The following is a 17,309-nucleotide window of genomic DNA, read 5'->3' on the forward strand; positions in this document are numbered from 1 at the left end:
TACCTTGGCAGTCAATGATGGACTCTTTCTTTCGGATATTACAATTTCAACCTTTTATAAATAAATTAACAGAAAATATTTACCCTATATTGGTAATATGAGCGATATTTTATTCCTCGCCTGAATTTTTTAGGCTCATCCTTGGTGTAAAAATCTGTGAAACTCACGGATGACGTAACACAAAGGAAAACAAATAAGCCAAAAAAACACCAAACAATGACCTAAACCTTCCACAAGCAAACAAAACAAAGAGAATGTTTCACAGGTTTTTACACCGAGGTAAACCCATTTTTTTTAGGATTACGAGAGCCCACTTACGCGTTACCGTGGGGGTATACCTGTATCCAATGTCTATGGGGTGACCTGCGGAAAAAACGTCTGAAACGTGGAAGCTTTATTGCTTGAATGTTTGCGGCGAGTGTGTAGTTCTTTTGGGTGGAAAGCCTTCATTTAAACACGTAACTGTTGGGGTTGACATGTGGACGTCAATGAGTTCAGTGGCATGTGAAATGCACTCTGACTTTTCGATATTCTACTGGCCACATTTGATCGATGTTCTGCACGGGGCTAGGAAAGATTCAATAGATACATGTACTTGACGAGAGCTACTCTTTCAAGGAAAGTTCTGGCTGTTTGAAAGTATATAACCACTGCATCGGAGAAGTTATTTGCATAGTAATTGTAAAGAGCTACTAAATCACGAAATTGCTTCCCTTGTTTTACGTTAATTCTTCCCACAATCACCGGACCCATGCTTTTAAAATTTTAATTATGTCTGTGAGGATTTGCCATTATGCACCTTCAGCTGATTGGTCTATGTTGCTCATTATCTATTCGTAAGGCATATTTATTCCGGAACTAGAAGCGGAAACTGGTGTTTGAACTGACTAATGAATGCTTGATTCAGGTGGAAAGCCTTCCTTCAGTTGACATCTCTGACATCAAGGCGCTTCTTATACCTTCAACCGCCTGAAAGTCATTTTTTGGTGTTTTCAGACTATAGCATTCAAACCCATTGATGCCATTCATTGTTGCTATATGAACATGTCGGTTGGCCGCATGCATTTTGTGTGTTTATGTTGCCCTGTTTCATGGTTATAATGGGACGCGAAAGTCTTTCAGCGAAAAAACAAGGTGAAAATGGCTGTTGTGTTGATGTTCTCATATCTAAAGACACCATTCTCTATGGGAGGTAAGCTCAAGTCGATTGTGTGGCTTTTAAAAAAGTTTGAACATTCTTCGGTCGCGGAAAAATGGTCCAAGTTTTCATTAGAATTTGGGTTTAATGGAGTGGGTCTATGTTATTCGACAGTTCAATTTGGCGCATAATAATCTCCCAAGTTAGGGCTTTTTGTCACTCATACGTAACTTTATCGCTTTCCCACGATGATTGTTATACAAGGAGACGTTTCAAAGAAACGACTACCTCGAAAATGCGGCATAAATTTTTAATTTTACGCACTAGATCCACATTGTAATGAAGTGTTCGCAAAAAAAATCGAATTAAGACTGTGCATCAAATAAAGGTCGTCGACATTTTCGCTTCGGAAGGCGTGAAAATAATATTCCTTTGTTATCAAATCCTCGTTTATTTTTGTGTTGGGTTTATGGTTTCTTTTAGGAATTTTTTCGATGATCTTACAGATCACATGTACGCAAATTTATACTTTTGAAGACTGATTCTTTCAAGCTTGCTTTTATAAAGTTAAGCAAGTTTTCATCTATTGTGTTTGTCACTCTTTTTTTCTTCCTACTCTGATGGTTCTAAACTCAACTTTTGTGGTTTTATCAAACAGTTTTTGTTATTAATTCAAAATAGCAAGTCTTTAAAAATACTCTTGCACTGGCTAACTAGGTTCTGGATTACTTTTCGATCCATCAGGACTGCTTGAATGTCAACAATAAATTATTTATTCCACCTTGTACTGTATCGCGTGTGGATGTATTCTTGCTCGAACATTAATTTTGTAATTTCGCCTGTGCTACTTACTCCATACACCTATTCGCAAAGCCATATTCTGGAGGCCATTTACTCAGAAGCAAACTTTTTATGTTAAAAATATATGAAAATTTATACATGCACATGAGAACGCTCAACAGATCATTGTTTGTTTTTGAAACCCCCATATTTTATAGGAGAGGTCAGCGCTGGTTCTCATGAGAAAATGTTTTCAGAGCCATAACATTGGCCATGGTTTACAATTATTATGTTTCTTTCGCTGAGAGATAATTGGGCTTTCGGTGCTCTTGGAAATGTCGCTATCTCGAGCAGCTGCTCTGTGTAAGACCACAAGTCGAATGTTTCGAGTGAGACCAGCTGCGAAAATCTCTCGCAGATTTGTATGAAAGAGAAATAAAATTACTTTTCATTTATAGTACTTCTATTGGTTTGTACTAAAGAGAGAAATAGCAATCGAAACTGACAAGTTTATCATGTCAGTTTTTTTTTTGGTTGAACTGTGAAAAGTGTTTAATTGAGAAAGCAGCGAAAATGTCGCATGAAGCTCTTCCTAAAAAAGAAGTAAGGTCGTATTGGTTCGGCACAATAAAAGTGAGCATTTTATTTATTATCATGTTGTTTTATTTATAACTTGATGAATCACAGAGAGTTTGGCGTGTGAAAAAGAAAAGCATTTTCTTAATTTATTTAAGGCTGGTAATCAAAACCATAACAATCTCGTCTGTAAATTTATTTCTCACAGTTTAATATACTGGATTGATTTTTAACGACTGTCAATAATTTTAATTTATTCTCTAAGGCATATAATTATTTTCATTTCATACAATTCAGGTACTAGTCTATTCGAGGACATGTGAAACAATCAGAAAAAAAGTATTTCAGAAACTAGTTAATGGTCAATTAATTTGAAACATTGTTCTATATTTTACAGTGAGCCTTGCATTAATAACAGATTTGTCAGACATTCATGAGTCATGCATAATGTTTGATCTTTAAGAAGAAATTTGAATTGTCGTTTGTTATTTTACTCAAATGCGAAGGAAACAGTGTGCCAAGAGATTTCATGTGGAAAATATAAAATTTGCTGAAAACCTCGCCACAATAATGAACAAAATGTGGCAAATTGTCGTGAGTTTTGTTATGGCTTCTTAGCATCCTTTTTTTTCACATCTCTGCAGTCTCAAATCAGTTTTGGGTGCAAGGAAGTTTTCTACAAGTATTTGCTGTCTTGTTGGCACGAGTAGTAATTTGTTCCATGAGCATTTCCATGCTAACCCACAAGGGCTACAGGTCAATAGCCCATGAGGCGAAGTTGAATGGGCCATTGACCTGTGGCCCATGAGGGCGAAGGGTCTAATTGTTTTAGTATCACCCAACTAGCTGGACAGAAAAGGCAATTATAAAGTTAGCTAATGCAAGTTGAAGAAATATTTATTTGGGAATAAAATGAAAGAAAGTGTCACGCTTCTCGCTACTCGAGGACTGTTACTAATAGTCCTCTAGTAGCCAATTAAAATGCAGGATTTGCGTTAGTTCACTAGTTGGGTGTGGATAAGGGTAAAGAGAGCTCTTTGTTCTAATCTGTTCTAATGCCCCCTCAAATTAAATCATAATTAAACAATGTCTAGAAGAATTTGTGGAACACTGATTGGTCTTTGTGTTTAAATATTTTGTGATGTATTTTTGTAAAAGAAATGAGCAGTGATAGCAAGGCTTGACTTAAGACAAAAGTCAGTTAAAAAAGTCTCCAAGTTGTGCATTTTTTTTTATCAGTGCCTATGAAAGGACAGAAACTCTAAAATCAAGCCACATAACATGTGTTAGTCCCACAGGGGTATTGTATGGATGTGCCATGATTGTACATTTAGACAGCTTGAACCCCATTTCATTTTTTTCTATAAGTGGTATGAACAAGTTGTATGACAAGATCAAAATCATAATGTTACATGCACTTACAAGAGGAGATTTCAGCAACTACTATGCACTCTTCTTTTAAATAATTATATATCTTTTTCACCTTTGATCTTTCCTTAGGTGGTTTGTAATCAGTTCCCAAACTGATCTATAGTGCTGATGGTGCCCCTGACCACTGGAAATGAATAGTTCAGGTAAATCATTATCAGAGCTCTCAAGTCTCATGCATTGGGCGTGAGTCTCATGCATTTCGATGCAATCTCACATTGACACAAGCATTTCTCAGGCACTAGCACTCTTCTGGTTGGTAACTCTACCTTCAAAGCTTTCAGAAGTGCTCATGAATTCCGAATTCATTTCCCTTACTGGCACCGAACTTCAGCCAATGCTCAATCTGTTTGTGTGCAACCAAATTCCTGTTTTTTCAGGACTTTCAGTGTATTATGACGTATAGGCCAATATGTAAGCTCAGGCTGACCATAATAACATGGGCTTCCTTATCACCTTAGCAAGCAGCATGGAAAAAACAAAATGGTGCATTTCCAGCAATTTGAGACATTTAAATTTCAAAAATTTCCCAGCACAACAAACACAGGACACCTGTGCATTTTAATGCACAATACATACATACATAACTTTATTTATACTCGAATCAATTGGAGCTTGTTAGGCCCCTAGCATATACAGTCAGCTAATGTGTTGAGTTAACAAATAATTTATGAAAATTAGTTGAGAAGTGAAAGTATTCGAGTCAAAAATCAGCTAAGGAATAAGCGGAGAATATACACATTAGGAAATTGAAAGGAAATAAAATTAATTAAATTATATATGACTAAATAATAAAACTAAATAGTATGAAAACAAGAAGATTGAATAAAAGTCTACGTACAGCATAAATAGCAATTACAAGTATTGAATGTTATTTTTCAAAGTTTTTAATGGTGGGAGCAGTTCTTAGTTCATCCTGCCAGGAGTTCCACATCTTCGGACCATAGTACCTAAAAGTCTGGAGTCCATACTTAGACGTGTTTGCTCTTGGTAGAATAAGCTTCATTTTACCACACAGATCACATTTATTACTTCTTAATGACAGAAGACCACTAAAAGGTGTTGGTGTAGTTGCATAGGTGGCTTTGTATATGAGTATGTACATGTCCTGAATCCTTCTATTTTGCAGGCTTGGCATATTTGCCTTTGCTAGTAATTCATTATAGCAGCAAGCATCTCACTCTTTGGAAACTTTAAGACTTGAGAGCTCTGCATTAAGAATGTCATAATTGCAAATATATGTGCCGTGCTCCAGGTAATCCACTGCCAGTGGCATATGCGCTCTTGAGTGCCATATTCTTCCCACAGTCTCTATGTCCAGAAAAGGGAAAGACGTAAAGCATACACGCACACTCACTTGGTCGCCCATAGGCGGATGGCCACATGACTCCTCTAGACTGTACTCTTTCATCAAACAAGATATCTCATTAACACTTGATGTTCCTGTGTCCCTCTTTAGCATTGCGATGTAGTCTTGCTTGGGCTTACCTCTCCCTTAATGTCCATGTGTTGGGTCCCATAACACTAAGCGAGTGAGTGGGTGCTGAGCTCTGGGTGTCTATAACAGTGTCTAGCTATTTGTAGTCTTCTGGCAGTGTTCTTGTTGCTTACATAGGGTAGAGTACTTTTAAAGCAGAATTGTGCAGATTAAAAAAACTTCCTTTACTGTAGTACAGGTTATTCATCATACTCTCGCAGCAAAAGCTGAATTACTGTAGTGGTCGAACAGTAAAATTATATACATCACATACATTTAAACATAGCGCATGGTGATAAAACTCCTGAACCTTTCGGTACGCGCGTTCACCTTTACATCTCTAGCTGACCCAGATCTTAATGTGTAGCCATGGCTAACTTTCTCTTATGGGTGGGGTCTCCTTAGCCATACTAAAAAACTTAGCTGACAGATTTGCACGGCAGGCTTCAAGAGAGAGAAGACCAGTACTAATAAGTGAAGCCTCATATTCAACGAAGGGACAAATTATCCTTAATGCTCTCCTCTGCACCGACTCAATAACGTTACTAAGGTACCCAGGAAGGGCGGACCACACTGGCGTGCCGTATTCTAGAACAGACTGGATCAAAGAACAATAAATGCGAACAAGATCTGCTTGCTGAACGCCAGCCTTCCTGAGTACCCTTAATGAATGTAGTCGTTTGGTGGCCTTCTTAACGATGAAGTCAACATGCTCATTCCAGGACAAGTCAGAACTAATGTAGACCCCTAGGAGCCTGTAGTTGTCAACTCGCTTGGCTACTGCGTCACCAACCACTAAGGGCTGGAGGTTAACGCATTGGCGTTTTAAGAAGTCTCCATCTCCTTACAATGTTTTGGATTAAGTCGTGTCCCTCTACAAGTTGCGAACTCATTGATTTCGTTAACTAAGATTTGTAGATAAGTCGGGTTACACCGAGGCACAACCTCGCAGATGATGGTAACATCTACATACTTGGCACGTAGTGGCCAGGAGGAAACTAATCGGTTAACAAGGATTGCAAAGAGCATAGGGGCTAATTTAGTCCCCTGGGGAATACCACCAAGGGAAAAAACTGCATTTTGGCATAACACTATTCCAGAGAATTTTATGTGGTATAAAGCTTCCTCTGAAAAGACTCTGACACAAATTCAGGTGATATTTATGGAAATATGATTTGAAAGTTGGGTGTCGTGTATATTGCGTAGTTTCCAGTTCCGTCCTGCAGTTGTCGTGTTGGTAGTACCCAGGCCACCCTATTAAAAAAAGGGACAGTGATTTTACGTTCGGGGGATTTTAGCTGTTTAGTTTAGTTGCTTCGCTGATAAACATGAGAGTTCTTATAATCTACGCCTCAGTTTTTTGATAGAAAACCACAACATTGGGAAAGCTTAACACTCCCCAGCTGAAGATGAAGTCAATGGCATGCAGTCACACACAGTTTATTTGTTTAATCTCATGAGTGGGTGATGTCATTTTTTTCTCAATGTAGTTGTCTTAAAGGATTTAACAGTCAGCAATTGAGAACCATTTTATATAGGAAATGTCTAGTTTAAATAAATTAATTAATTAAATAATTAATTGTTAGTACTAATTTAATTATTGAACTGCAAATATGACATCAAGTAAAGCTATGATCCTTGCAGTTATGAACGCAATTTTAGCAATTGCGTAGAGAAGCGGCAAAAATTAAGGACTTTAACAGGGATTGAACCCATGACCTCGCAATAGACCTCTTTACAGTAGTGTGCTTAGTTACCTGGCCTTTAAATGAAAGTGAGGCTGGTGTTGACCTTGTTATGATACAGACCTCCCTCCTTTTCTTATGTTAAGGATGTTGTTGTCATGCTAATTGGTAAGAATTTACATAAGAAAAACAGTGAGGTAAATAAGTATCAAAACAAGGTCAACTCCAGTCTCGCTTTCATTCACAGACCACGTATCTAAGCACACAACTGTAAAATGGACAATGCCGATGTGGTGCTCTAACCAACTGAGCTATGAATAGAATAGCATAGAATTTTATTTACTCAGTTTATAGTTAATATACAATTTAAAGTTGGATACAAACAAATAAATAGATAAAATAATCATAATTACAATTTTAATTAATTAAATAGTTGAGCCTAGGAGCTAAATAAACTGTTGAAGTCCTGACTTTTTCACGCTTCTCTACGCCACTCGCATCTGTGAACATCTCGCCTCCGACAAACATTCCGACATCTTTAAGCACTTGAGAGGTTCTGAAAAATGTCGCTCCCTTTGTTCAGAAGATTGCTTTAAAATCCTCCACTCTGCTTCCACACGTTTCCAATTGAAAATTAAAGAAGCCATACATATCCTTTGGGAGCAGCCATCTTTAAATTCCCAAGTCAAACATCTTAATTTATCCCTTTCATACTAATTAGTCTCTCTTCTTAGCTTAAATAGTTTAATTTTTTTTTTTCTGTTCTCACCTTCATCATTAATTATTCATGTTATATCTCACTTTGTTACACTACTTATTGCACAACTTCACTTTATTCCTCATTGTACAACTGACAATGGATGATGTTTCATTCGAAACATGTCTTGATTAAATATGAACTTCAAAAACACTGTTTGGTTCATCAAAGTGAAATCGCTAAAATTGCGTTCATAGCTGCAACGATCATAGCTTTACTTTCATATCCGCAGTTAAATATCTGATTCACTTCATATATCATTTCGTCCATTTAAACACAAATTCAGATCCTTAAATTGCTACTGAGGACAATTAATTTTATTTATTGAAACTGGACATTTCCAACATAATATGGTTCTTATTAATTTGCTGATTTTGAAATCCTTTAAGGCAACTGGTTGTTTTTATTATTGACGTTTTTAGGCCTAGGTTAGCTATATTGAATATGTAGGTTTGCATTTGTATTGGTAAAACAGAGACCTGAGACCTCTGTTTTGTATCTACCCATATTTTTGCTACCTTGTTGTTCCTTAGCTTATTTACATCATAAAGGACATTTCTTCTTCAAGGTGTTAAGATCAGGTGGTTTTGTATGTGTCTAGTTTTTCTGTTTTTTTGTGAGTAGTCCTTCCCATTTTCTGTGCTTGGTTTGTTTGTTCATGACAGTGCAAAGAGCAGTATTTTATGATTGGTGGTGAAACAATAATAATATTATTATTATGATGCCAATAAACTTGAACCATGAAACTTTCCCCGCAGATCAAGATCTGCATCAATCTTCGTTTCCCAACATTTTTGCTAGCAAGGACTTTTCAATGTTCTTCCAATTCGTGGTAAAAGAAAACTCTTTTTTTCTTTGCTGTTTTTGTAACTATTTTTACCTCATAGTAGTCTTTTTGTTTTAGTGGTGGTGGCAGCTGGCTTAGCAACTGGTATTCCAGTTGTGGTTCTTGTGTCGATATACGTGGTATATTGCTGCTGCCGGCGTAAGCTTGAGGATCGTTCACAAGAGCCTCGTCTTTGGCGAAGGGATGCGCATACCTGTCGTGACCCCTATATTCCACCTTTTGTACCAAGGATTGTACAGAAATTTGTGCAGCATTCTCATCATGGAACTCGTAAAAGTAGCAGTGCAACTTCAATACAGACATCGCCTGTAGAAGAAAAATCATTTTTTAGTGAAGATTCAGGATCGTACCGAACAGCCCCAGATGATTCTGGCTTGCCAGAAAAAAGGCACAGTCTGGGAAGTTTTGAGGCTCTTAATGTGCCAACAGTTAGGAGAACTTCACTTCTTCAACTTAGTACATCCAGTGGAGAAAGCTCTGAAAGTATCTACGAGCAAAGAAAGAGCTCGGATGTTAAGTCCCCAAGAAATTTTCCAAAAAGTAGTAGCAAGTCATTTGAATTTGTAAGGCCTATTCCTGTGAAGCCGCTCATAACAATCACGCGAGTAGAATCTAGAGATGACATGAGTACCACAAAAGCTCATGTACCCGATGCAGATCCCAGTGGACAGAGTCATTCTGATTCACAAGTTTTGCCAATCAGGAGGTCTCCTAAGCCTTCTCGTAGCTTAGATAATGTATCAGTACCCTCAAGATCAAGTCAGGAGAGAAAGAGAAGTACAGACAGGAGTTTGGGAGGAACTGGAAAAAAAAAAGAAAGTACTAGTGGTGTTGAGGGTGATCAGAGCAAACAAGCAACACCTGCCAGGATCCCTGTGAACATTCCTTCCAAAGTTATACACTCGCGCAAGGATGGTAGACGTAGAAGTTCCCACAGTGGATTGGGGAGACTGAACGTAGCCCTGCATTACAAGCAGACAACATGTGACTTGTTCATAAAGGTAGTCCTTAATTGTCTTTATATATCTGTAGAAAGATCCAACCATTATTGTACTTTTCATTTAATCTGTGACTCTCTGGTTCAAATTCGTCTTTGTCATCAATCATTGCAGTAGTTAACCTAGTCAAAAGTTGATGCTGAATTATCACTGCAAATATGGTTCCTAACCCCCTTGTATTGTGGGAGAGTTGGAATAATTATTTAGAAGTGGGCATCATAATTTGTTTGTTATTTTTATTGGACCTAGATTCTCCAAGCACGGGAATTACCCCCTAAGGACCTACGTAACAACACTTCTTCACCCTACATACGAGTATATGCACTTCCATCAAGAAGGCATAACCACAGGACTACAGTGATTGAGAAGAGCTTGCATCCTGTGTGGAATGAACTGTTCATCATCAGTGGACTTACGCTGTCTGACATACGACAACTTGCGTTACAATTTCTCGTCATTCATCATCAACCTGTGTCACGCAATGTTGTTATAGGAGAAGTGATTCTGACATTGGGTACAATGGATCTATCAGGCGACGAAGTTAATGTCTGGAAGGAATTGAGACCACACCACTTCCAGAATGTAAGCCGAAAATAATTATAGTGTCCTACAGTATAATCAAAGTGATGTCTTTAATTGAAGATTGTTGAAATATTCTCTACATGCTTAGCCAAACATGCAATGAAAAATTTATTGACCGAGCGGTAATGGAAATAACTTTTTTAAAATGCATATTTAACAGGTTATAAAGCTCATACATGTGACGTTTTATCGGTGTTTTGATAGGCTGTTAGGAATTATTACTGAGTTTTTGAAATTATATGAGAGTTGTGAAAAGGATAAAGAATGGAAGTGTGGGCTCAGTTGTTTGATCGGCAGATATAGATTTACATTTACCAAACAAATGCATGACCACCTTGCGAATGAGCAGTAGTCATCTAATTCCAAATTGATATTGAACAACTACGGCAGCGTTTGTATTCGATCTAAATGCATTGAATCTGTTATATCATTGGGCAACTAATATTGAACCTAAAATTCTTGAGTAATAGGCAGGAATTGTTGCTACAACGTTTCATGTTAAATTTACTTTCGAATTCAGTCTTAAAAGAGTGGCATGGTTCAGGTGTCATTTCCAAAACCTTATAATCCAATTTCGTCAATGGATTCCTCAGCAGTAACCACACCCATGCACCCTCAATCTTATTATTGCTTATCTTTTTGACACTTATTTCATTTTCCCAATTGAGCAAACGTGGGAATAAATACATGTTATTGAAATTGCATCCATCGGAAATTCGGAAAAACTCCGAGCGCCAGATGGGATTTCAAGCCATGACCTTCCATGATCTAGTTGGATGCAAAATAATTGCGAGATGCAGTTCTAGTCACCCTTGGTCACCATTGAGTCTCCAGTAGTTGAGTGGTTAGAGCTCCCGTCTTGATCACGGAGAGTCACGGGTTCGAATCCCATCTGGAACTCGGATTTTTTTTCCGAGATTTCAATGGATGCAGTTTCAATAAGGTAACATACATTTCATTTTTTTTATTTTTTTTTTTGTTTTGTATGTGTGTCTTTTATGAAACCTGACAATTAATCCAATTTCATTCATGTATCAAAGTTTTTTTTCCATTTCAGATACTCGGAGAGTTGCATTTATCTGTATGTCATCAGCCTCTTTCTAGTAAACTGTCTGTAACTATTTTAGAAGCAAGGAACTTACCAAAGATTAGCAGCCTTAATATTGGAGGTATTTGGATACACTGCATGGTTTACACACACTAGTTTTCCCTCTAATTTTGTTTCTGGGCACTCCTTAAACATCCCAGTGAATTAAAATTTTTCTAATTTTTACTACGGTATTAACCAAGGTGAGAATTGAGTCGCTTTGTCAAAACGCTCCAATTTACTTTAAACAATGCAAATATTTTTTGAAGGCTTTTTACTGACTGCGCACAGGAAATAGGATATGCTAACTCTGTCCAACATTTATTATTTGATTTTTAAAGACCAACAAAAGTACATGTACATCCAAACCTATCATTTGTATTCCTTTATGTTCTTTAATTTCAGATCCATATGTCAAACTAGAACTTTTCTCAACCAACCACCGGCTTGCAAAGAAAAAGACTCGTGTGAAGAAGAAAACAGTAAATCCCAAGTTTGCTCAAACATTTACATTTGATTTGGGAGGAAAGATGTCACTTGATCACATGACCTTGATGTGCACAGTAATGGTTCAAGACTCAAGTGGATGTCATGAGCGCATCGGTCAGGTTGTGTTAAGTACTGCTGCAGGAGATGGACCAGAGTTTGATCACTGGAGTCAGGTTGTATGTAATCCACACTGCCCAATTGATCAGTGGCACGTGATCCATGAATAGGGCTTGTAAGTTGTGTTAACTAGGAAGAGAAAAAAATATTGATATTAACCCTTTCAAAAGACTGTTTATCAAATAGAAGATGAAAACAACATTGAAATGCATATGTTGAAGTTTAAAAAAGAATTCAGATTAAAATAATCTTCACCGATTTCGACAATTATTTGGTATTTCCAAATTCAAAGGGGCTCAGAGATCTTTTCTTCTAGCCTTCATTAATTTACAAGTAAAAACTGGTGGGATGATTGTTTACACGAGGAGCAATGTACGTTAGATTTCCAGCTATATCTAAGACTAAGTGTGGAAATATGAGTGAAGAATCCATTTTCCATCATGGCATCCAGTTACTAATCCATACCAATAAAAGACAGTAAATCGGTGCAGAATCATTATAGGTGGCCACAAGTAACTTTAACTGCGCCGTTTTTTTTTCGGATATCCATTGAACTAGAAACACCTTTTAGTATTCCACCAACATATCTATCTCGGGTGCTACAAGAAGAAGAAGGCATAGCAATGTGCATGTGAGTTGAAATCATTTAAACCTGGTTTTATTTTGAGCTACACCAATGTGCCTTTATGTGAAGCCAAGGAGTTACATGTATTTTTTCTCCCTTTTTTGTCCTATTGTCTTCGTTACTCGAATATAAGACAAATATACAAATATAACATCGTCTTTTGCAGGAAATGTTTGGCATATTAATTTTTATGACAAGAAAACAGGTTACCCAAATGACATCAACATTTTGATTACATGATTTGCTCAACTTTCTATCACGATTGATAGAAGACTTTTCCTGGGCTGAAAGCATGATCAAACGACTGAATGTGCTTACCATTGAAATATGACTTATAAAACCTGAGACTGGCCAAGCGTGGGCCTCAAAATGGACTTGGAAACTTGAGGTTGGTCCATTGGTGCAGAAATTACCAGCGTTGGGTTTCTAAATGAAAATAAGGAGTATCTCAGAAGGTGATCCACAATTTCCAATCGTATTCTGCGAAATTCATATTTACAGAATTTTTGTTCTAATGTTAAGCACTCAAACAGTCAGGTTAAGAAAACTGTTTTCCAAGATCAGATTTTATGAGTTTTTTTGGACAAAGAGTATCGTTGATCTCCAACCTCGAGTGAGCCCGCGGTGTTTCTAACATGCCCCATTTACACGTTGGTAGGAGGATGTTAACCCGGACTCTCAACACGGCTGGAAATCGAGGCTAAGAGTATCCCAATTTGATTCTTAGTTACTTTTAGTTACATTTATTTTTTATTTTTTTACTTTTAGTTACTTTTAGTTACTTAGTTACTTTTCCTCCTGTCCAGAGTACTCGCGACTTGGTCCCTCGATTTCGCTCGCTCGCTCTCTTTCGCAGTCGACTTGTGGCAAGTCTAGCTACATGGCAGCTACGTTACTTAGCTTTTATCGATGGGTAGACGATTTTTTTCTCTTTCCGTGAAAAGCAAGGGGAAATGGGTTTGAGGACGGATGATTGTTAAGAAGGGTAACTAGATCTAGACTATGTTCATGTGAAAGATGAGTATCAAGTATTTATGAGTCAATGAGTCAGTGAGTTAGTACAGTTACCCTAACCCATAAAATGAAAGCTCATTGACTCATTGACCATTTGACTCATAAATCATGGGACCTCGTGAGAGATGGATAAAATGTTTTTTGCTAGGAATCTTTCGCTCTGCCTCGTCGCTGGATACGACTTTTTAAAAGGTTAGCAAAAACAAACAGAGTTCACAATGAACCGGCTAGTGTCTTTCTGCACCTCAATAGTCCACCTTGAAAAAAGGAAGAAACAAATCCTGGGGATATTAGTTTTGTCAGAGTAGGAGATTGACTTCAGGATATTGGGTGGTCAGTGCTTCGTAAAAATTAAAAAACCCCGTGACTCAGTGTTAACCATACATTAGCAGAGGTGCCGGTTAAACGAGAAAGAGGTCTCTGCTTTTGCTGGATATAGATGCTAACCTGTGGAAGCTGTCGTATTTCAGGGTTATTGGAGATGGTAAATTGTAAATCAGTCGGTTATAGAGTGTTTTCACGTGACGTCACGGCGCCCATGTTGGTGTCCCCAACTAATCCTCCGAGAATTGAGCTCTATTATCATGCAAACGCTTTCCTTTGTTTCGGTGGAAAAACAGGGTTACTCATCACGTGAGTGAAAACACTCTATACGTGTGGGTGCAAATTTGTCTGTGCCTCTTGCACTAGGCTGCGTGGAGCAAATACTACCAAAACAGTCTTTTTTTTCTGCGAGGCAGTTTAGGTCGTTGCAATGAACATGGAATTTTTTGTGGAATCAATTAGGATATTTATTAATCATTTTAAAATTTTCATCGATTTATGGTTTGCGCCGCCACGGTACATGCTGTAAAGTAGTCCTTAAATGACTTAAGTTAAAGAGGTTGAGGTATTTTATGCTCTTGAAACAATAAAGGATAGTTTTGCAGTGCTGGCGAAAAGCAAATGTATACTGCGAGAAAAAGCTATGACATATCCAGAAAACAGATATCTATATTATTGTACGTATAAATTGGTTGAAAGATCATATCATCTTGACCTTTTAGGCCTTCGAAGAGAATAAGCGAAGCTTGCTTTGCTTTGTTAACATGTGCTGGTCGTACGAAGGCTTAAAAAATCAACTGATGACAACTGATCCAAAGTGGAAAAATTAACAAATTATTTATTTTGGAAATATTTGTCTCGTGGAAAGATCTTTTAGGTATTTATTGAAGACACTATGTAATATCGTATTTAGTTATTAAAACTGATGGAATAAAGTTATATTGTGGATTGTGGATTGTGGATCTAATAAATATATTTGGAAGCATGTGAACTTACTTCATTGTCTTTGTTTATATTCTGTTTACTGGCCGATTGGCTTGTTTCCTCCTCTCGGAAGATTCTTTCGGGCATACGTTTCTTTAGAGTACTATTGGGAGTATCCTACAAGTCCTTTTGTGCGCCACTCGTGCCCGGCATATCGCGATCGTAAGCCCTTTGTGCTTAATGGTGCTTAATCGTCCCCTGGTCGTCGCCTGTTCCTCACAGTCAGCTGTTTGACTCATGTGGGCTTCGTGTCAAAACGATAAATGTGGTTTTAATTACATCAGATTGTATCGCTAAATGAATTGCTTTTTTCTTAAGTGTTTTTTTAGGGCTTAATGACTGTCAATTTTAAAAGGCTTTTGGCTGATCTTTCCAAGCTATCAACTATAGTTTCAACGAACGAAATGATACATGAATGAATCATACATTGAACTTCGGATATGTGATCAAGTGAAGCTATGATCGTCGCAGTTATGAACGCAATTTTAGCAACTGCGTAGAGACCTCGCGAGGTCACGGGTTCAAACCCTAACCTGTTTAGGGCTTCTCTACTCAATTGCTGAAATTGCGTTCATAACTGGGACGATCATAAGCTTCACTTAACAGCTATAGTTCGTTAGTGGGTATTCCCTCTAGATAATTTATTACGCTCAAGCATGGTAAAAGGAAATTGATCTTTAATTATTTCTGTCTACGATTGTTGAAGTAGACGTTACTATCCTCCCTGAAAATGAATTTGAGAATGGTGACCGGTGGGTAAATGTGTGCACTGTGAGCACTAGTCAACATTTTTGATTTCAACACAATCAATTCCATGTCGCCTTTTCAAAAACCCAACAGTTAGTATGTGCCTCGGTGGTGCAGCTTGTGGGTGAATTTTGCCACTCGGATGTCTCTTGCACAAACACGTGGTACTGCGTGCTCTGGAATTGAGAGATTTAAAAAGCGAGAAAGATGTGCGCAGTGGGGTTCTTTCCTCATATTAAAAATATAAAGCAACACTGACTTGCATGTTTTATGTTTCGTATAATAGTTTTAGACCAGACGAGACCGCAATACCGCCGGGAAACGTCTGCAAAGAGTGTTGGATTTGTTCGTTGACGTTTTATGTTAGAGACTTTCCTGAACAAGGATTGTGATTTATAGTCGTCCTTTATGGTCGAGAAGACTTGAAACTCATTTTCAAATGAGTGTTCGAGCCCACAACCTCCCTTACAAAAGGCAAGTGGGTGTTTTAGCGAAAAGCCCCAGTAAATGGGGATAGCAAGGGATGAATATATTTCTAATTGATTTAAATAGTTGTTTATGCTGTAAATAAGAGACTTTTCGCTCTCTTTCCACAATCCTTTTTGTCAACAGTGTAAGTTAAGAGGCAGTGTGGCCTTAGGGCGCTTGCCTTGAGATTCGGAGATGCCGGGTTCAAGACCCGCCCTGACCACTCTTTAAATTTGTTCCTGGTAGTCCCTGGTTCAACTTCCCAGCTGCACTTGTAAATAGCCAACTTGCTTGTCTCCGGCCAGTTGGGATTCTTAACAGTTGTTGTTCTGTTCCGTCGTTTCGTTGTGTTTCATTGGCCCTGAAAAGCCCCTATGGGGAGCGGTCAATTAAGTATGTATTGTATAAGATGCCGCCTCCGTTGTGCTTTACCGACTCGAGTTAAGATGGATTGAACTACCTTTTATTTTGGAAAAAGTGCCTATGAACTAAAAAGAATTAATACCTATTTGAAAGAGTTTTCAAAATAATAAAGAAGAGCCAATTCGTTTTTATTTCCAGAGATATTTCAGGTTTTTGTGTTATTTAAATTAGCAAATTAATGACGTCATCAGTCAAGAATAAGCGATATTAGTATAAATACACAGGTGATTATACAAAATCGCGCGCTCTCATTGGCTCGCTATCTCGGATTATAATACATTGGTGTCACCACCTCGATTTTGATTGGCTATAAGCACGCAGCTAATTCTTGCTTGCTCTGTTTCTCTTACGTCATACCTACAAAGAATAGATTTTATATATGTAGAATTGACATCATACCTACAGACAATAGTTTTATGCATGCAGAAGTGACATCACCTGACACACTAACCAGCAGTTTAATCGGTTTTGTCATGGCGGAGCTCAGCTCAGGAATATGCATAATAAAACAATTATTGAATTCGGTTTTCGCATGTTAGCGATAATTATCAAGGCCTCATCAGTTTGTGTTATCCGCCTCAGCCTTCGGCTTCAGCAGATAACACAAACTTTGGCCTTGATAATTATCGCTAACATGCTCAACCTCATCCAATAATTGTTGATTATCAGGCGATAATCACCTCGACGGACAAAATGGCTGCCAGTAGTCGTTTTGCCACTGTAAATGAAGATGATTTCTCGTTGAAATGTTTTTTTTTTCTCT

The 17,309-nt window shown here is 37.8% G+C and overlaps 1 protein-coding gene and 1 long non-coding RNA gene across 2 annotated transcripts; one reads left to right on the forward strand and one right to left on the reverse strand.

Moving 5' to 3' along the window:
- The first annotated feature begins 849 nt into the window (after positions 1-849).
- Positions 850-14,919, forward strand: LOC137980496 (synaptotagmin-7-like). Its single transcript, XM_068827954.1, has 6 exons — positions 850-1,192; positions 3,995-4,068; positions 8,746-9,689; positions 9,936-10,268; positions 11,326-11,437; positions 11,761-14,919. Exons 2-6 carry the CDS (start codon positions 4,056-4,058, stop codon positions 12,069-12,071), a joined length of 1,713 nt encoding a protein of 570 aa, XP_068684055.1. The 5' UTR covers positions 850-1,192; positions 3,995-4,055; the 3' UTR covers positions 12,072-14,919.
- LOC137980498 (uncharacterized) lies at positions 11,953-15,056 on the reverse strand. Its single transcript, XR_011118535.1, has 3 exons — positions 14,921-15,056; positions 12,905-13,012; positions 11,953-12,090 (listed from the first exon to the last, which is right to left on the reverse strand). It is a non-coding gene; the product is annotated as an uncharacterized lncRNA (long non-coding RNA).
- Between the last annotated feature and the right edge of the window lie 2,253 nt (positions 15,057-17,309).

Source organism: Montipora foliosa, chromosome 12, assembly GCF_036669935.1.
Source record: "Montipora foliosa isolate CH-2021 chromosome 12, ASM3666993v2, whole genome shotgun sequence".
Lineage (NCBI taxonomy): Eukaryota > Metazoa > Cnidaria > Anthozoa > Scleractinia > Acroporidae > Montipora > Montipora foliosa.